The 21,840-nt window shown below is 37.0% G+C and overlaps 1 protein-coding gene across 2 annotated transcripts in view; it reads right to left on the reverse strand.

Annotated features, from left to right (window-relative positions):
• Positions 1–6,186: 6,186 nt before the first annotated feature.
• Positions 6,187–21,840, reverse strand: part of ATG7 (autophagy related 7) — a 101,099-nt gene continuing 85,445 nt past the window's right edge. For both annotated transcript variants that reach the window (XM_083351284.1, XM_083351283.1), the window contains exon 18: positions 6,187–8,537. In XM_083351284.1, the coding sequence (XP_083207410.1) occupies positions 8,505–8,537 (33 nt within the window). In that variant the 3' untranslated portion in view covers positions 6,187–8,504. The remainder of the gene's footprint in view (positions 8,538–21,840) is intronic.

Here is a 21,840-nt window from a genome sequence, read left to right on the forward strand (position 1 = left end):
GCTGAGCTGGCAAATCTAGAAGTTCGGCTGGCCGCTATTATCGAGCAGGACGGTCTCACAGCTGCGTTCCACAGGGTCCCCGGCCACTATACAGGTACGAGGGAGAGAAAGGGCTGTCACTGCCATCCATGCTGCTGGTCCCATCCGATGCTTCCAGACGCCATCTGATGATCTTACCCCCTCTGCCCTCATTAGTGGCATGGCAGTGGCATGTAAAGAACCCACACAGGTATGCCCTGGGTTGCAGAGGTTACCATTATTTTTTTGTGTAGAAGACGCACCTGATTTTTGAATAGGGTGTTTACAGAAAAAAATAGTGTCTTATACAAGGACAAATTCAGTAAGCAGTGGGACAGAGGCGGCCACACAAAGCTTGGTTCCCCATTTCTTCATGGACAATTCATTGTACAGCAATGTAAATGCCATTTATGAAAAGTTCCAGTAACTGGAAATTTTATTTAGTCAAAGGTGGGGTCCTTTGAATGTACAAGAGTCTAGCATTAACTGTGTGATGTAGTAGTTTACAGAAAGAGCCAAATGAATGTAAACAATATGGGCTAACATACATTTAATCATGTGTGGGTGAACCCCTGCCTCAGCTAAAACTGGATCAGACTGACCAATTTGTAGCATCCACAAATTAATTCCCATTATCCCTAAGCAGTTGGGCTGATACAGAGAAGGCTCGTGGAAGTTAAATCCACTGAGAAGCCACATGTTGCCTTTCCTTTAGTTGTATTTTCCTTTCAGGATAACGGTTCTTAAAAGTATTTATCATGTTAGTGTAGCCTATCTCACATGAAAGCAACTCCAGGTGGCATATAGCAATATCAGCATTTTATAAAAAGGCAAATATTATTCACAGCAGTCTAGTTTATATTTTTTTGGCCCAAGGGCACACTAGCTACAGTGCAGAATCTGGAAACTGCACAGCCTTATTCAAGGTACTTTGCTCTCCTATCTCTAGAAAACAAAGAAAGGGTTTTATGGCTGAGTCAATTGGGTGGCTGATAGAAAATCATAAAGCAGTGGTGAAGACAAGACTCATAAAATGGCACAAGAAGATGGAGTTGCTTGGAGCGTGCTGCTTAACCAGATGCAAAAGGGAAAGATATGCCAACTAAAGGACCAAAGTGGATGTACTTATGCAGAAATCCAGAAAGGGAAATGGTTGTGGAAAGCTGGAAAACAAGACTGAATATTGGATGTTGATGTACAGAATGCCCGAGAACTCTCACATGTGCAAAGGCGATATATTCACAGTAATATTAAGCAGGGGATCCAAATAGGAGAAGGAAGCTTTCGGTAAAACCTTTTAAACAGCAGTCCTTTTTTGTATTGTTCTTATGCATAAAAACTCACTCCCATTAAGCTGCAATTCAATAGGGCTCCCCCCAAAAAACAGAACTAAAATTGAACTAAGTTGATGCAGAGGCTGTACAATCTCAAGTAAGACATTAGGGGTGCCTTACTTATGCCTCCTTATATTATATCCTTCTAGTTGCAAAGGGCTGCCATTCAGCTTGGATTTCACTTACTGACACCTCAACCCTAAAGGACTCTAGCCAGGGTACAAAATATACATCTAGGGTAATGTTTTTAATAAGCTTACTTGCAATACTTACACTAAAGTGTCACTGTGGGTGTAATGTTGGACTAGAAATAAAGAAGCTCAGGTTCAAGTATAACGTCAGCCACAATTCATTGAATGACTTTGGGCTACTGTTAGCCCAACAACATTACAGAGTTATTGTTCGTTTGGATAAAAATAGGAGGAAGATGTGCTACTTATGCCACCTTGAGTTCCTCAATGAATATGGTCATGATAATGGATTTGATGAGGACCATAAAATTGAAGTTTAATTCAGATAAGAGAGTTGATGTTAGCAGATGTTCATCTGACCAGTGAAGTTGAGGACAATCTATTCTGTAACCTTAGGATGCTTCTGATAGAAACTTGTGAAATACAGTTGTTATAACTTTTTTAAAAAATTTTATTTATATACCGCCCTTCTCCCGGAGGACTCAGGGCGGTGAACAGGGCAAGCATAAAAAATACAGAGATACAAAAGTTAAAAGGGATTAAAAATATATGCCCAACTAAAAACAGTAAATACAAATATTAAAATAACAATACCCCCCCCATCCCCCATCAGGCCAGGCCGGCTTGTTCAAATAAGAATGTCTTTAGATCGCGACGGAAGGAGCGAAGATCGGGCGCCATCCGGAGCTCAACCGGTAACCGATTCCATAGCTCCGGAGTGCCCACAGAGAAGGACCTCCCCCTGGGGGCCACCAATCGACATTCTCTGATCGGTGGCACCCTGAGGAGGCCCTCTCTGTGGGAACGCACAGGGCAGAGGGAAGTTGATGCCGGCAGCAGGTGTTCCCTAAGGTACTCCGGACTCATGCCATGTAGGGCCTTAAACACCATTACCAGTACCTTGAATCTCACCCGGAAGACAACTGGCAACCAATGCAGCTCATGGAGCAGAGGTGTAACATGGGAGTATCGGGAGACTCCCAGCACAACTCTCGTGGCTGCATTCTGTACCAGTTGGAGCCTCCGAGTGGGCCTCAAGGGCAGCCCCATGTAGAGAGCGTTGCAGTAGTCTAGACGAGAGGTCACGAGCGCGTGAGTGACCGTACATAAGTCATCCCGGTCTAGATAGGGCCGCAACTGGCGCACCAGGCGAACCTGGGCAAAGGCCCCCCTAGTCACAGCCACTATGTGATCTTTCAGAGTGAGCCGTGAATCTAGGAGGACTCCCAAGTTGCGAGCCCTATCTACGGGGGGTAATAGTTCACCCCCCATAGAGAGAGATGGAATATCCTGAATAACCCGGGATGCCGGTATGCAAAGCCACTCAGTCTTGTCAGGGTTGAGTTGAAGTCTGTTCCTCCCCATCCAGACCCGAACCGCCTCCAGGCAACGGGACATCACGTCGAGGGCATCACTGGGGTGGTTTGGGGTCGAAATGAAAAGCTGGGTATCATCAGTGTACTGATGATACCCAACTCCAAAGCCATGAATGATCTCACCCAGCGGTTTCATATAGATGTTGAACAGGAGAGGCGAGAGGACCGACCCCTGAGGAACTCCACAAACGAGAGACCTCGAGGTCGACCTCTGCCCCCATCAACACCGACTGCGAACGTCCCAGGAGATAGGAGAACCACTGCAAAACCGTACCTCCCACTCCCAATCCCCTGAGACGCCGCAGCAAGATACCATGGTCGATGGTATCGAAAGCCGCTGAGAGGTCTAATAGGACTAGGACAGAGGAATATCCCTTGTCCCGAGCCCTCCAGAGATCATTCACCAGAGCGACCAATGCCGTCTCCGTGCTGTACCCGGGCCTGAAACCCGATTGGTACGGGTCTAGAGCACCAAATCACAACTTGAGCACCAAATCACAACTTACCAGAGCAAGGAAGTTACTTTCCAAAGAAAATGAGTTGGCTTTAACCACCTGAATTGGCTGATCCAGGACACATATTGGTTCAACATCATTACCAAATCTTTATCATGGTTACAGACCAGCAAATATAGAATAAGATATTAAATAATAAGAATAAATAATAAAAGTGGGATTTACACGTAATGAAAGGAAAGCTTGCTATTTTTAAAGAGACAGTTCTCTTGATCATCTAACAGTTAATGTAAATATAAATTATTAGACTGTCTTGAGAATGTAATTAAAAGAACAGTAATCAGCTGGTGAAAAGTGTTCCTATAAAGCTGACAATAAAGAACAGGGCAGTGGCTTCTATTCTACCATATCACAGAGACACTATGATGTTTATAAAGTAATTATCTTATGCTTACCTGAGATGAAGGCATTAAAACAGACTAGAGTTAAAACTCTCCTGAATTAGGTTTTGAAATTTGGTACATGTATGAAGCTAAACTGGGAGCTAAAATTTGCTTTACCTACCAATATATCCTGTGAAAGGCTAGAAGATTCTATCTGGCCATCCTTAATTAATCTGAATCCTTAAAATTAAATCTTAGGGCTACTTTAAGGCTTGAACTTACAGAGAAGGTCCTTCTTCTTGATCCCACTAATGTACCTCCTTAGGAGAGGGGACTGCAGCATTTGTTGCCTCTCATAGGTTGGGTAGATGTAACTGGGAAAAGATAGTCCCAAGCTATGTAGGACTTTAAAACTGACAACCAGCACCTTGAATTTACCCGGAAGCAGACTGGCAATCAATGCAACTCCTGCAGAAGTAAATGCAGGTCCTGCAGGAAAAGTAACACATGTGCATACCTAGGCCTGCACAAAACCATGTGGGCCGCTATATTTTGAATAAATTGACGTTTCTGGATACTTTTCCAGGGCAGCTCCATATAGTGTACATTGCAATAGTCAAGACAGGAGGTGACTAGGGCAGGAGTGACTATGAGCAGGGATTGTTGGTCCAGGAAAGGCACTGGCACACAAGATGCAGTTGTGCAAAGGTCCTCCTGGCCATGACTACACCTGTTCCTTGAGCATAAGTTGTTGAGTCCCGAGAATCCCCAGATTATGCACTGGTTCTTTCTGAGGCAGTGCCACCTCATCCAAGACCAAAGATGGCAATCCTCAATGGACCAAAGAACCTCAAATCCAGAGCTATTCCATCTCGTCATCTCTACTGGTTGGATAAGGAAAGTAGCAATGAGAAGCCTCCATACAACAAATCTTGGAGGGCCTATACAGCAGTGACAAAAAGTATACTTTTATATATCACATGAACACATGTACATACACACATACATACAAGCCTCATCTAGTTTTTCAGCTGAAAAAAATCATGAGCAATAATTGCGGTATGAAAACAAAAGTTAATCTGAAGCAGAACCACTATCTAGAATGAAATTTATATATGTACTATTTTGTATGTGGATTTAGTATGTGGATGTGGATTCAGCCTGTATTGCTGAAATTACCACTTTCAAGATGATGTCATAGGGCAGGCTTCGTTATTGAGGGTCCATCTTCCATAGTATCTGGCTAGCTGATTGGATCCAGAAGGACTGGTGCCACTCAAGCTCTTTTGATTAAACTAAGCCATCTATCAACACTTGGAAACGCCCCTTCTCTGCATTAGTACTTGTCCTCTGCAATGAGATTCCCACCAAGATCTGGAGCACCCTCACCCTGCTGGATCAGCTACAATAGGTACCCCAAACTACCACAAGTGATAAAATCTGAAATGGATCAGAGTCTGGTTAGTGAACCATTGTAAGACAGCGTTTGCATGTGTTGGGTAAAGTACAGTTTTAAGCTTGCCTGCCTTGTGTAAACTTAACAGAGGCAAAAACCATTACATAAATGATCTTTTTCTCACTGGAAGTCCTCAGAATAAATGTCAATCATATGAAGAAATGATTGTTTACATCTCTTCAGGTACTCGAGTCATATTAATCCTAATTCACAGACTATGGATTTTTAGATGAATATCAACAAATCCATACCCCTTTTTCAGACCATGAAAGGGTTAATATTTTCTACCCAAAATAAAGAAGAAAAAGAAACACATAAAGCTACATCAGATATAATTATATATATAACTCCATTGCTCTAGATAAGTAAGCTATTTCAATGTAAAAGTGAAATTTGTTATTGAGCTTATTCAGCAAATAAAAATCTTGTTCTGAAAAGACGATATTATATTATACTTAAAGCAAAACTGTCCATATTTAGCTCTGGGCTAGCAGAATCAAACGGGTCACTGTTTAGCATTGAGCCAGCTGATCCAAACAGATGGCATCAAGTAGCTAATCTTGGCTGATCTGTAAAAAACCAAACAGGACCTGATCTAGCTAATAGTTAAAGAAATATCTATGAGATCTTGTAGCCTAGACTGAGAAGTCAAATAATAAATCCAGAAAAATTGCAGTAGCAAAGCCCTCCTGTCCTGCTGCCAAGAGAACTACACAGACATGTTCTTGTAATTACAAGAATTCAAGCTCAACTAAGGGATACGTTCCCCACAGATAGACCAAAGACTGCTCTGTCTGGTCTATTACACTCCATATTAATACTTGAGTGGCTGTCATTGGCAGAATGAAGGCTTACTAAAGAGTTACCAAATTTATGTTTTCCTTACGCTTTTAAACAAAGCCAGTATCACTTTCTTTTGCTTACATCAAGTTATATATTGCTCTAAGCAATGTAACAAACACAGTGTTCAATTTTCAGGATTTTTGTGCTTTATTTGGGGAAGCCATGCCAGCCCAAAATTAAAATAAAATTAAAAAAAACCCGGTCATTTAAAAGCCCATATCCATTATCCAAAGCTCAAATTTAAGTTCTTCCGTTCTGGAAGCAACTGTGTGGGCAGTACCAGATGCCTCCTCTCCATGGATACAGAACTGTGAGTAAAAGTGTTTGGAAGTTCTTTTAATGTACATTGCAGTCATTTGACTAAAAGCTTTCATTATGTCCCCTTCAATTAAAGTGCTTACAACATTTTACAAAAGGAAAAATTTGGAAGCAAGTAAGCCATTCTGTTTTGTCACCGGAGAAAGGGGGGGGGATATAAAATTAAAGAACAGAAGAACTTCTAAGTCACACTGGGCACTTCTGCACAACACAGACATCTGGGAAGCATCTGGACAGGAAGCAAGTTCAGTCTTATACAATTCTTAAGTTACTCGATTTGCTAAGCAAGGAAACATCATATTACCTTGTGCTTAAAGTGTCATATATAGGTTTTTCTCTGTGGGGAAAAAACACAGTTGACAAATTGAAAGTTGTTAATCCAAGAATCAAGACAGACATTTCATTGGATAGTATTCCTGGGAGACATCAAGCTGTTTTTGATTCTCAACAAATCAAGCCTGTAAAACTTCAGAACCAGAGCTTCCTGCTCACTATCTTCAAATGACGTCTGTGTGGGGTGACTCATAGTAAGCTGTGAAGTCTTGATTTTCCCCAGTATGATTTTTTTTTAGTAAAATGAGCCTGAAAATCACTAGATAATTATTTAATTTATATTACAAGCATTTCATACTTACAATTGAAAAATAGCAATGTTTATGTTTCTAGAACGGTTAACTATACAAACTGAGCTTTCTTTAAAATCATGCCTCTTTCAAATCTAGATTTAAATGATCAAGAAATTTAGCCAGTAAACAACAATACTGGAAATATTGTACAGGAGCTAGGCTCGTTACTAAATGCTGCCTCAGGAAAGTTAATTATACACTTAAACAGTGGAGATTATAAACCAAGTAACATAGATTTAAATGACCAACTAGCACTACTAAAACTCACTAATATATCATGGATTGCCTATTCTGAACCTCTCTGCAGATTTTTGATTGTAATTTATAGAAGGGAAAGTGATACATTGTTGAAGAATATGAAATATTTAGTCTCCTTGTCTGGATATTTTATATCACTGGGAGTTCCTTTTGGAGGAAAGCTTAGACAACAGATGCTATTAGTATATGGAGCTACTGCTCTGGATAGAGACCAGTGTAGTATTTCCTAAATTGGAAAAAAAGACAGTTTGCATTGCATTGCATTAATGGTTATAAAGAAATGGGTGAAAAGGAAGGCTTTCTTCTAAATGCAATGAAGCTAACAATCTCCACAGTTTCTACTAGCTAACATTCTGTGTCTAGCTAAGTAGGTAACAAATTTGTCACTGTGTTAAAGCAAATATCTTATTTGTTGCATTAATTATTCAGAACTATGGTTGATTTGTTATTCAGTAGAGACTTTTAATATTTCATTTCCTTATTTTATAGGGATCTAAACTACTAATCATTTGCAAAAAGGGAAAAGGTGGGTCTATGAAATAGTTCGACAGCTTCGATCTAAATTGCTGTTCGTGCAATGAAGTTAATGGAATGTACTTGGTTTTCTTCAATCTCACCTTGCTTGTCTATGTTGCAGCTTATTTCATTCGGGGTCCTTGATTTGTGGAAGAGGGGCGGATGAAGATGGCTAATTGAGGGGAGAAGATAGAGCTTCTACCTATCCCTTGTACCAATAGTAATCAAGACCAAAAGACCCAGTGTCTTTTTGTATGTCAAAACAACTGGCCTTCTTTGCTTTATTTATTCCCTCTGTGTAGGTTACTTTTTTATGGTTCAGGCTTCAGTCTTACACAATAATGGACAAGTCCCTAAAACACCGTAAAGTGTTTTTCAAATTTGCTTAAAAGAAACACTCCAATTGGGGGCGGGGAGGGGGGGGAGATACCCAGGTATCTACTAAAGAGAACATTTAAATAAGCTGTATTTAGAAACAAGAAATAATTTTAATTTGAGTTGTCTTACAACTAACTAAACCTGCATCAAGAACGCAATAAAAAGAGCAACTACAGCATGCTTGCTTTGAGACTGTCACAGTGTCCCACCTTGATCAAAGATGTAGACTAAACACGTTTATGTTTGCAATAAATTTAAGGAAGTAATCATCAGATGACCAATAAAAAATACATCCACAGAACCCTAAAACAAGTCGGCTTGTTTGTCGTCTTTTACTTCACTCGTTGGATTTTCATAGTGTTTCATCATCACTTATGTCCCAAATCTGTAAGAAAAAAGAAAAAAGAAAATTTCCATTCATTAATTTAACTTCGTTTGATGTCACATATGGCATAATTGTTAACAGCATCAATAACATGTGTTCTGGGTTTGCAGGAATTACTGCTAAAACTTTTTTTTTGCCAAAATAGATCCATTTTTGTAAACCTACCTTACACTAATGTATCATGTTGGGCTTTAGAGTAATAAAAAAACAAAAAAAAAACAATATTCATCCCAAATTAAAAGTTTTTTTTTTTAAAAAAAAGAAATAAATCAAAAGGAATCATTTGCCTAATACCTTCCAGGTACTGATACGTTTGTATTTCATCACATGCATTTATGCCCAAATATTTATGTTTCAAAGACTGGACTTAAATAATCATTTTCTTTTTAGAGCATTGGATTGGATTTCTATGTAGCAAAATCAGCAATCATATAAATCATCAGTACAAAATTTAAAGTAATAGAAAATTGAAATTTCATACAGGATGATTTTTCAGGTCTGAATTGAGAAAGAGTTAAATTTTACAGTTTTTTTTTCTTTCCTCTAAATGTTTGGAAAGATGCTTCAGAGGGCTAGGGATCTGTCTAGGACAAGGCACACAGTTATATAGTTCAGAATAAGCACTGGCAAAAACTAGAATTCTGTTTCCTTTCTGCAACAATGAGTTCCTCTCAATTCTGGATCTCCCCCCCCCCCCAAAAAAAAAAAACCCAGAGCCTTTCAATTCATAAAGTATCACACTCTGGAGCCAAATCATGATAATCTAAAATTTGTTAAATCTATTCTATTTGGAAATGATGAAATTATTCCACAGCCTTTTATATGCAGTTATATTACATTTATAATATCAATTCAAATGTAGCCATGGGAAAATTTTATTTATTTATTTATTTGGATTTATATACCGCCCCTCTCCGAAGGGACTCGGGGCGGTGTACAGGGCAATTAAAACGCTAACAACACACAAGGTATAAAAATTAAAATGAGATTAAATCAATAGCCCTAAGTAATAAATACATTCTAAAATTTAAAATTTTTAAAATTTAAGATCTAAAATCCCAATCCCTCAGTCCAGGCCGGCAAGTTCAAATAGCCAAGTCTTCAGGTCGCGGCGAAACGAGCGAAGGTCGGGAGCCATCCGGAGCTCAACCGGAAGCTGATTCCAGAGGGCAGGCACGCCCACAGAGAATGCTCTCCCCCTGGGAGCCGCCAGTCGACATTCCCTGACCGACGGCACCTGAGGAGGCCCTCTTTGTGGGAGCGCACAGGGCGATGGGAAGTTAACGCCGGCAAGAGGTGCTCCCGTAAATAACCCGGACCCATGCCATTTAGGGCTTTATAGGTCATCACCAGCACCTTGAATCTCATAAATATATCAATCATACACTGATATCCGGAGCTTTGGGTTTTCTTTAAATTCTTTAAAATCTTAATTTCCCAGCTGTATGATAGACTAGGCAGTTCTGTATTTTACTTACTTCAACACTGACGATTTGGCATTTGGATATTTAAAGTCAAAAGAAAGTACTTTTTACCTTTTTTGAAAAAATAAACTGTGCTTCTGGTTTGTTTGTTTGTTTTTTTGAAATTGGCCTAGCTCTCACAGAGAAAAAGATTGAATCCTCTAGACCAGGGGTCCTCAACCCCCAGTCCATGGACCAGCACCAGTCCGCAGGATGCCAACACGTGGGCCACGCAAACAAGAAAAGCTCCATCTTCGGGATGCAGGCAGTATTCAAAACCACAACCCCTCTGGTCCATTGGAAAAAACCTTTCTCCATGGCACCAGTCCCTGGTGCCCAAAAGGTTGGGGACCTCTGCTCTAGACACCATGCTTTACACCATATAGCTGATGTTGTGTGAGATGCCCCTTGAAAGAGAGGTGATGGAAGAAGGAATTACTATACTCTCTCTTCCAAAGCAAGAGATGGGACAGAGAGTGCTGTGAGAGGAGGCTCCAGCCTTCCATCCTGTAGGACTTCAAGTCAAGCTCCAGGGAATTAGATTTGCATCTACTGTATTTATATCTCAGATCTGTGTCTGTTTTTAAGATAATGAACTGGAGAGGGGGGTTATCTTTCCACTTCAAAAACACACATCCTCTTTCTCAAAGATTTCCCTCCTTCCCAAGTTTGTGAGAGGTTTAGTATTTTTTTTTACACAAAGGAAAGAGGATTAAAAAATTCCCCCTCCCACCTGTTTCTATTTATCCAGCGCTATAAAAGAATTGTAAGTGAATGGACATTTTCAGTGTGGAACAATGCTACTTTTTACCTCCCTTTGGTTTCAAAAGTACCTGAAAAGAATTATTAACAGGAAGCACACAAGCAAACATGGACCTAAAAACGATCAAAAGGAAGGCAATATGAAGCATTTTCACCATAAGTATTTGGTAGCAGCTATCCTGTAGGAAGCAGGGATAACTTTACCCCTACTAATTCTCTGATATAATGTAGGTAATGGCTGATATAATATGCTACATTTGATCTAGTAGTTACGATAGCAGGCTAGAAACCAGGAAACGGACTTCTAGTCCTTCCTTAGGGATGAAAGCTGCTTGGGTGTCTTTGGGCCAGTCCTTTTCTCTCAACCCAACCCACCTCACAGGATTGTTGTTTCAGGGAAACTCGGAAGAGGGAGGAGTATTAGGTATATTTGCCACCTTGAGTTATTTATAAAAATAATAAAAGTGGAATTAAAAATTTATAAACTGATTGCAATTTATGAACAAATGGCCAAAGTTCTCAATACTGAAAAGAAACAGTGAACATTTGACAATTAGCCTAAAATCTATTCCTCCTGTGTTGAACAAAGCACGGAGAAATAACTGCTGTAGTGTCTTATATTGTAGAAATTTGGATGTAACCAAGTACAACTTTGAAAAGGCAAGTAGTTATGAGTGCGAAAAGCAGAAGCTCTAAAAAAACAAATTCCTTCCTCTTATTTTCTTACTGGCATTTCCAAAACTCAGGATCAAGGTCTAACTTTAATTGCTTAACTGGAAGTGGCTATGACATGAGCATGCCATAATCGTATTTCCTTAATACTAAGTATACGTTTTTTAAAAAATAAATAAATAAAGGCACACCAAAGAGGTAGTGGAAGTTAGTTAAACATTTGAATTCAGAAACCACTGAAGCCGTAATCCATCTTTTAACAATAAATTCTGATAGGGAAGGAACAATGCATTTTTCCATCAAAGCAAAGAACCGAGAAACTGGGAAGAGGAAACTTGTCTTTATTCTCTAGACACTGAATGCACAGCAAGACCCAGATCAGAGGTTCACACTTGTCTTTTCCTCACCTTGGCTTTCAACAGGAATTGATTAATGGCAAGTTATCTTCCCACCTGCTTTTATCATCATCTTGAAGACTTTCTTTCCCTCTTTCTCTGCATGTTGGTGCCTATATTTTATAAATTACTATTATACAAATGGCATCCAATGACTTCTCTTTTTCTCATTCCCGTTCACAATATTTTTCATGCATGTCAACCACAATAAATAGAAAGTAGGTTTTTTGAACGTGAACTGATTTTATAAACCAAACCAAAATCTCTGGTATGACTCTTTCTTTTATCTCTTATTTCCATGGAAGTAATCCTGTCACAAAATCTTTTTCTTAACATCTATTTCTAATACTTTTAGTGTCTCCTTCCCATAATCTGTAATAATCTCTTAAAGATATATTTTCTATTAATTGTTCTTATCTGTAAAAACCTATTTGCAGGTATAGGCCACATTTGCTTATAAACTGGAGCCTTACAGATGTGGAAAGCATCCACGTTTAATGGAAGTGAAATTTTTCTTTATAAGAACTTGTAGCAATTATTTACAGGATGAACCTGAACCCATATGAAGAGACAGCTGTTAGCAGACCTGATGAGCTGACACTTGAGTACACAGTCCTGGTAATAATAATTGCCAGCTATTTTCCCCCCTTTTTTACAGCAAACAGCTGCAACTCCCTACCTTTCAGGGATCTGCCACTTCCAGTTCCATTATACCTTTTTTCCACACTAAAGGCTGAGAATCTGAAAGTTGTTTCTGATTTCTAGTGGTATACAGTACCTTACTCCAGGCCTCCATTTGTGTCCATTTGACTTCATCCTGTGTTTAATTTATGAACTATTTTTCCATGACCATCCCTACTATAATGTTTTGTTTCTCGGTTAAGTCCTTGTCATCAGTCATAAGCTGAAAAGTATCACAAGAGCTACCACAACTATGACTTTTTGAAAACGCATGCAAGATCTTTTTAGGCCGAAACACAAACATGCCATAAGCACTGAAAATCACAAACATCGGGTGCTGTCCATTCATTTTCGTAGAAGTCTTTTATTTCTTATTCTTTCTTTCTCAGGCTCTCTGGTTACCCAAATACAAACAACCCATTCAAGAAAATTTGTTAGTGACTTTCCCATATCTGCAGTCCAAACTCCTATTCGCTTGCTAAATTCGCTTGCTCTCTAGAAACTGTCAGCCTTCTGTTCAGTCTCTGCTTACTTATCAGGAAGCAGTGTTTCTACCCAGGATGGAAAATCAACAGCTCCCTGAACATGCCTCTTGCAATGAGAAGCTGCTCTGCAGATGATTTCATAAGTCCTCTATACAAGTGCTTCCACTTCAGCCAGAATCCTCCACACTCAAGCTTCCAGTTAAAATTTAGAACTTGGTTCTTCAGTAAACACAAGCATGGGTAAATATAGAGATTAGTCTACCAACAATTACAACTAGAAGAGGGGGGAAACCTGCTTAATATTATGGTTGAACTAAACATAAGAAGAACTGAAGGTATTCACCTATTGACCAATATTTTATTTAGAAAACACATAAACTCACCAGTCTAGATATTGCATTTAAACAGAATGGATTTAGCACTTGGTTGTTTTTCTGTAGGAAGGATTAGTAAGAAGTTATGTCCTGCTAGAGGAAGGAGGGCATTCGTAGTACTTGCTTTGATTTGTTTTTAAGGAAGCTACATAAACTCACAAAGGATTTCATAAGTATCCAATAGACACCCACGCGATGTGAATAAACTTGTGGGACATTATATTATGCTGGTACACTAGTTGAAGGGAATATTCCCATCAAATATTACTCTTGGGAGACTTTGAAAATTTGCAATATTTCTCAAAGACAAACAGTACATGAGAAATAATCCATGTATTGGTCTATAAACTACTCAGAGAAGGACTCTTAGATTGAGTTCTTAATTTTCATTATTCTATAGCAGGCATGTCAAACTGCTGGCCCATGGGCCGGATGCGCCACGCCGAAACCACGCCCACCCCATTACCGGCAATGGGGAAAAAGTTGCAATACATTGTGAGTTTGACATGCGTGTTCTATGCGATTAAAGCTATCAATTCCATACACATCAATTTATAATTGTAACCAAATTCATCATAAACATGTCTACAATTGGTTTCTAAATCTAACAACAGATAAATACTTTGAGCCCAAGTTACCTACTTGTTCTTTGAGGAATGTCCTATTCCTATCAAAGACTATGACTTTGAAGTAAACTATGAAGATGAACACATCATAATAAAGTTTGTTGTGTCAGGGTAAACAAAGCAGATGAGATGTTTAAATCATATTTTCAAGGTGGATGCAACCAGGATATTTCAAAAGAACTCATCAAAAGAATTATAGGAATTGGTATCTAAAGGATCAAACAGCCCAAAAGATTTCTTTAGCAACACGTGAGATGATCACACATGCCACATAATTATAGAGGTGATGTGAACTTAACAGTTTCCAGTTTCTTACAAGTAAAACAGCTTGCTTTGGTTCTCAACCCTGCCTCCCCATATGGAACCTGCTTTGATCTTTTAAAGCTATTATATAAATGCAATGATACTCATTTTATGGGATCAACAGACACCAAAGAAATAATATACTAATCCAAGAGTGAGTGATAATATGAGAAACTATCATTTGTAATTTGAATAGAGAGGGCATAAAATATTTCTAGTGTGTTTCCCAAATGGGATCATGTTACAAAGCTGTAAAATAAATACTTTCTGTAAAAAACATTAATATGTCCACTATAAATACAGTGTAAGTGTTTGGCTCTTCTTTTTATGAATGTCCACAACTCTTATTTTTTTAAAAAGAACTGAATGTTCAGAATAATGTCTTATGACTATTGAACATGGTAATGTTGCCTAACAATTAGTCTCTAAGATTTAAGATGATTAGTATACTTATCTGAATACAAATCAACAGACACAAGAAAACAGGAGCTACAGTTGCAAGAAAAAGTATGTGAACCCTTTGGGATTACGTGGAGTTTTGCATGAATTGGCCATAAAATGTGCTCTAAACGTCATGTAAGTCACAACAATAGAAAAACACAGTCTGCTTAAAATAATACTACACAAACATTAAATCATGCATCTACAAGATCAGCAATGACATGAAGACACTGGAAGAAATAATGATATCTCAATAATTCTAGGTAAGCCAATGTTCCCAAATTGATAAGTCTACATTCCATTGTTTTAATGACAAATATACTCATTGTATAAAACAAGAATGAAAGTAAACAGATACTGGAAATATTTGGCCTAATGGGTGAAATATTATCAAAGAAAAATATAAATGCATAACTAAGAAATTTAATTGTAGTTGTATCAAAAATTGTAGCACCATATATGTAAAATTTAACTGCAACAAGAAAAAAGTATAACCCTAAAATATTGTGGCATTGGTTAAAATCCATTATGTCTTTCATTATCTAGGAACCTTTGTTTCAATAGACAAAAGTAAAATAGGAAAAAAAGTAAAAGTTATCTTCCTGAGATGCAAAAACAGATTTCTTGAAAAACTGCAGGAATTTTATTTCAAGTTTTTCTCCTGAAGTTAGTGAAGTTTCTGGCTATACAAATCCACTGAGGAAAAAGTAGTTTCCATGATGGAATAAAAATCAGTTTCTAAGCAAAACATAGCTTGCTTAATGAAGATTTGATATGGAGAACATTAATTGCAACATTGAGTGCAATTTGGCAACTGCTGTTCCCCAGTGAGTACAAAGTCTGTTTCTCTGTAATAATTCAATATGTTTCTATGAGGTAGTTTTCTTGCAAATAACTATGACATATGGACATAGTTGTGATTTAATATTACACAATAAAATGTTACAGTACTATTCCTAAGATATAAGTGTTTTCTAATTATGGCTGAAAAAAATTAAAGACAAAACTGTTAAATTTAACATGTCTTACTGCATATATGAGGGGGAGCAATGGCTCAACTGTTAAAGTCGCTGAACTTTGTCAGCTGGAAAGCTGACAGCCCAGGTTCAAGACCCAAGCGCCTTGTGATGGCATGAGCTCCCGTTACTTGCCCCAGCTCCTGCCCACCTAGTAGTTCGAAAGCATGCAAATGCGAGTAGGTAAATGGGTACCATTTTGATGGTAAGATAACAGCATTCCGTGCATCTTGCTATATATAGTCATGCTGGCCACATGACCACGGAAAGGGTCTTTGGACAACGCTGCTTCCCTCGGCTAAGAAATGGAGATGAGTACTACCCATTAAGAGTCAGATATGACTGGACAAGGAAAACCTTAACCTTTTTACTACATATATGAAATTGAAAGTTCAAAATAATTACAAAGTCTAAAGATTTATTTCTAAAGAAATTTATGAGGTTTTCAACTGAATACTTAAATTTGACCTGCAAAATCTTAAGAGCTTTAAATCAATTTATCTGCATGACAGAGGGAGAATTTGAGCACTCTCGGTCTCATCTCTAACATAAACTGATACTAGTGGTTTACACTGTTGGCAGCTGCTATAAACTGTTCTATAAGCATGATTATCCAGTCTGCAATAGGAGGAAAAGAGTCAGTTGCAACGTACCACTCTCCTAGCTTAATATTCAATAGCACATTACAGATACTATAAAGTAATCTATCAGTCTGTATTATCTACACTGAGGTTTACATCTCTCTTGAAATACTTCATAGATTAAACTCTGTATGAAAATACTTTGCTCTGGAGTTGGTTTAGTAGTGCTTATTTTTAAATGTTTCATGGCTAAATAATAAGCATTATCTTCTTTTCTACCATTTTGGAGGAAACAATGATGTTCAAAGGCCATTTCTGTTAATGTGGTACACTGCTGCATTTAGTGAGAAAGCTTTTTAAAAAATACTTCTCAGTGAAAACTTCAAATTGGATATTGAAAAAACATCTCCATACAATGTGATCCCCCTAAATCATATAGTGGAATGTTGTATCTTATGCTAAATCTCAGAGGTATAAGAGTTGTTAATTGCAATTGCAAAGAAAATACATAATGGGACATTTTCAAACTGCCTGCAGTTATCTCAGCAGGTAAATAATAATTTGTTCCAGATTTTACTTATTATGTAGCTATTACTTCTATGGAAAAAAATATGTCTCCTTGTCTTTAAAAACAATGACAACATCACAAAGAAAAAAAAGCACAACAGAATTTTCTCCCCATTATTCTTCCCACGTAGGAAGAATTTATACTTGGAAAGGTCTAGAATATTTAAAGCCTGTCTCCAGATACTCAATGGTGGCAACGTTTCATTTACAGCCAAAGATTTAAATAGGTATTTAATTTGATTCTTGGCATCCCAACTAGCAAAAAGATATTTTAGGGCATGCTTCATTAAGCACTGAGACTGAACAGCCTATATTAATATGGATTATATATTTATTATTTTAGTAAAAGACTGCTTTGAATGAGCAATTCTTACATTATTATAGAAGGGTTTCTATCATAACTGAAAAAGATTACAATATTTGATTCAGGTGAATCCTCTTGTAATTTCACCATTGGATTACACCATTGGATCACATTGGGTACATACATAATCCTATTGGAACAGTGGATATGCATCCATATTTAGAAAAACCTTAAATGGTTTTAAGCCAAATAACAAAAAACAAAACAAAAACAAAGAAAATTTTGCAATGCAAATCAGGTTGTTCCACCATCAGAATCTGTTAAATACATCTTCTCATTTAAGTAGAAAAGTTGATGCAAACAAGTTGATGCAAGCAAGATTAGCAGTTCTTTAGTCCTTGGTGGCGCAGTGGGCTAATGCCTCCTTAAGTAACACCAGCTGCCTGCAATTAGTGCAGGTTCGCATCCCACCAGGCTCAAGGTTGACTCAGCCTTCCATCCTTCCGAGGTAGGTAAAATGAGGACCCAGATTGTTTGGGGCAATAAGCTGACTTTGTAATAATGCCGCTTGGGGTGTGTGTGAAAGCCCTAACAAGCAGGCATATACATAGAATGAAGGCTACTGCTAAGCTTGTAAGCCGCCCTGAGTCTTCGGAGAAGGGCGGGATATAAATGGAATTAAAATAAAATAAATAAATAAATAAATAAATAAAATATTCTATCAAATTTTGCTAAGACACTATAACAGCATGTAGGCTATAAAGGCTATTTTTAAAAAAATTAGAGCAAGATCAAAACTTTAGGATATGGGTATTAACAAATGAACTTGTGCTGGAAGCATGGCTGGCCAGATGACTATTAGGTGAATAGCCTAAGACTTCAGCTTAAACAATTGCTGGAAGATCAACAATTGTCATAATGAGAATGAATTGTTTCAATATTCGTTATTGAAGTCATATTCCCAAAGGCTGAGTGGTAGGAATTTCCTTCTGAATGGAGTGTTTTAATATTGCTGTGTCTGTTTTGGCTTCAGGCTACATATTAGAAATGATAAAAGTAGTTCTTTCATATATTTTAAAGTAAGAGTTGTTGTGCTGCCAGTATCAACATGAGGAAATGCTTTTGGCGATAAAGAAAACTGCTGTAAGTACTGGACAAGTGTGAACAGAAACTATTTTAGCCAATCAAAGCAGAGGCTTATCTCATCTCAGACTATTTTTCCCTTACCTTTTTATATTTTAGCCTGATTTAATCATTATTGCTTTGGCAATAATTATAAGGCAAATTCAGCACAATGTTTTCTCACTTTATTTGGTTAGCAAGTGAAAAGCATGCAGGACCAATACCCATCTATCTTTTCCTCATCATTCATCCAGTCACAGTGCTACACTGAAGGGAATGTGGAGGAGTAAAAAGTCAAGATGGTGGCTTCAGTTGTGCAATCAAAGACCCAATCGTTCTTTACGAACTTCACACATGCCTGTGGCTACATAGTATCAGGAAAGGTTTGCTTCTATTCAAAGAACCACGATACACGTTCCATGAGACTAGAAGAATCTGAATGCAATTTCACATGGTAGTTACATTTAAACCTGGAAGGAGTTAATGGTATAATATTTCAATCATTTGCTAAGAGAAAGTACAAAAAACATTTTCTTGGGATACCTAAATGCCTGTGCATGGTCCTGTTTAGTTCTTGTGGTCTTGGACAACATATTATTTAACACTTCTAACTTATTTTAATCTATATTTTGCTGTTCTGTTACACAAATGTCTTAAGTAATGGACAAAGACAACTAAAAATGCTGTTAGATAACACCCACTTGATCACAACAGCTTTGTTTAGGGCAAAAATTAATCCATAGTATCCACTCTTAGCCAAAGTCCAATTTATGTTTGGGGAAAGGGGAAAGAACACCACAAGAAAGCATAACACACTCACTTTACCTCTCAACTAAATCCTTCCTCCTTTGAAGCGAACAACTTCAGATAACCCATGCTTAACAGTTAGAAATGCCTACTTAAATATCAGTTTTGTTGAAGAAGTTTTTCAGGGCTCTTTTTGTCCCTTAGTATGAAAAGACTGGAAAGCATGATGAAAAAGTTTGTATTTTAGAATAACAGTTTAATTGTTTTAGCTGGAACAGCACAAAAGGGAAAAAAAATAAGCTATCGATATTTTTTTTAAAATCCCATTTATATCCCGCCCTTCTCTGAAGACTCAGGGCGGCTTACAATCTAAAGCACAAATCAATGTGCTTAGCAATATTTACTGTAATTGCCATTATGCAGTTTGAGTAGTACCAGTAACTTAAATAAATAGTTTTAGTAGTCAAGAGTAATAATTATTGTAATAATTGCATTAAAATATTATAGCATATATTTCCTATTTAACATTAATCAATTTAGGTCTAACAGAAAAACATAGAGCTAAAAATAATTCACGAATTATACTTCACTGACTTGGCAGATGTTTCAGTGGGTGTGGGTCAGCCTGCACTTTTTATATTCTCATGAGTCCTGTTAGAACATGTTCATGGAGAATTAAATCTATATCTTTCTTATAAGCTCTATTTCTCAGATCTCAATGCATGAATTATACATTATTTTATTTGCCAAGTTTTTGAATTTTATTGTTCCAGATTATATCATAGAATTCTAAACACAATCTTTATTAGTTCTGTTGAAAAAGTGACAAAATACCTGTATCTGTTCTTCGACAGTTGGAATGAAATAGCTTTTTTTAAAAAATAACTTCTTTAAGAATATACAGAACTTCAAATTACAATTCTTTTATTCAACATATACTATGGAATTTTACTATTTCATTATGCATTAGGCTTTTCAAAAACAATATATAAAAAGTACAAGATTTTTATTTAAAAAAACTATTTAAAAAGTTAAAATATAAAATACAGGCTCTGAAGATTATGTTTAAAATCGAATCCATTTTGATTACCATTCTTTCTGCTCAAATTAATACAATTTATTACAAGTAATTAATGACAGTCAGGAAATATAATCTAAATGTTTATCTAAAAGACGTAACACTTATATTAGTATTATATTATTTCCAAAACAGAATGGGAAAGAGATTGGTGAAGGAAAAAACAATGACTTGGATAAGATCAGATGGTGAGTTTGTCTTTACAATATTGCTCAACTGAAATTTCAGTCAGAACTTCCAAGCTCACTGCTTTGGCTAAATTAGATTTCAGTGTTATATAATTTACTCATATTTAGCTTTACATTTTCTAGACAGACTTTTAATTAAACATAATTCCAAAACAGGAATTATTTAACAGGACTTAACAGAATTAGTTAGGCAGTATTGAATTAAATCACTTAAAGAGGAATTAAACAATACCAATATAATAAACTTTTAAAATGTTAAAGCAAGCAGCTCAGATATGGAAAGATGAACTCCACACTGGACTGTTTGCACTGTGTCCTCTCTTCCATTGCCAAAAAGTATGTCCCCTGAAGATGTGAACTTTCAAAACACAATCTTGTTAAATCTTAACTAGTCAACATATTGGATGCTCTATCAGATATCCACTGTCTTAACTGTATATAAATGTGATTTTATAACATCTGAACCATACTTTTCTGAATTTGACTAGGCAGATATTAATATATTAGAGTATAAAAGTATTCATATATTATTTTTTTAAAATAAAACTTATATGCTGCCCATCTTGTGACAGTATAGATCACGGGTGACAAACTCTATAGAGTGATGTGACATATTGTGACATTTTTTGCCTTTGTGGAGCCGGAGTGGGCGTGGCCTGCACATGAAGCATCAGGCCCATGGCCGCCAGTTTGACACCCCTGGTGTAGATCATGGGTCTTTAATCTTTTGGCTTTCCTGGGTTGCATGAAATGAAGAGGAATTGTCTTGGGCCACATATAAAATATATAATATAGTTTTATAATATAAAAATCACATAAAAATGTTAGAAGTTTATGATATCGTGGAGTCTGATATAAATACACAAATTCTAATATTCAAAAAATATACTTCCTTTCTCTAAAAACAAAATTTTCAGTTTTTAAAAGTTAATAGCAGGAAAGATAGGGAGGGGGGAGGAAAGAAACCTACAAAAATGTAATCCTTTAAATATTAATCAAAGCTAATTTGACATATATATTAATATTATATTAAGCAATTTAACTTAAGCAACCTGTCAATCAGAGAAGAAACACAGACTTGAGTGTCCAGGTCATAACAGGCTGAAGGAGGCATATTTCAGAGTATAAACAATAACTATTGATATGAATCTATGAATCTGAAATTACGGTATACTTCTCCAGCAGAGGAGAATGGTTTTGACAGGCTGCAACTTTTAAATCAGATTAGCTAATGCAAATAATGGCCTGGGAACAATAGAGGGTGTTGTTTCCTGAATCGGTGTTGCTTGACGCACTTGGAGGGACCCAAATGCTGAATAACTGTTTGATGTTTGAACAGAAGTAGCAGCAGATGTAGCTGTGTTTAACTGGATCGCAATGAATGTTCATTTTCTATCTCAAGTCATTTAAAATAGGCAATTTAAATTGGTTTTAAATATGTACTTTGAACTCTTTAATAAGTTATTAACAAGGAGTTACTGACACTTTTCTGAACATA

The sequence above is a fragment of the Vipera ursinii genome (assembly GCF_947247035.1).
Source record: "Vipera ursinii genome assembly, chromosome: 2".
NCBI classification, from domain to species: Eukaryota; Metazoa; Chordata; class Lepidosauria; order Squamata; family Viperidae; genus Vipera; species Vipera ursinii.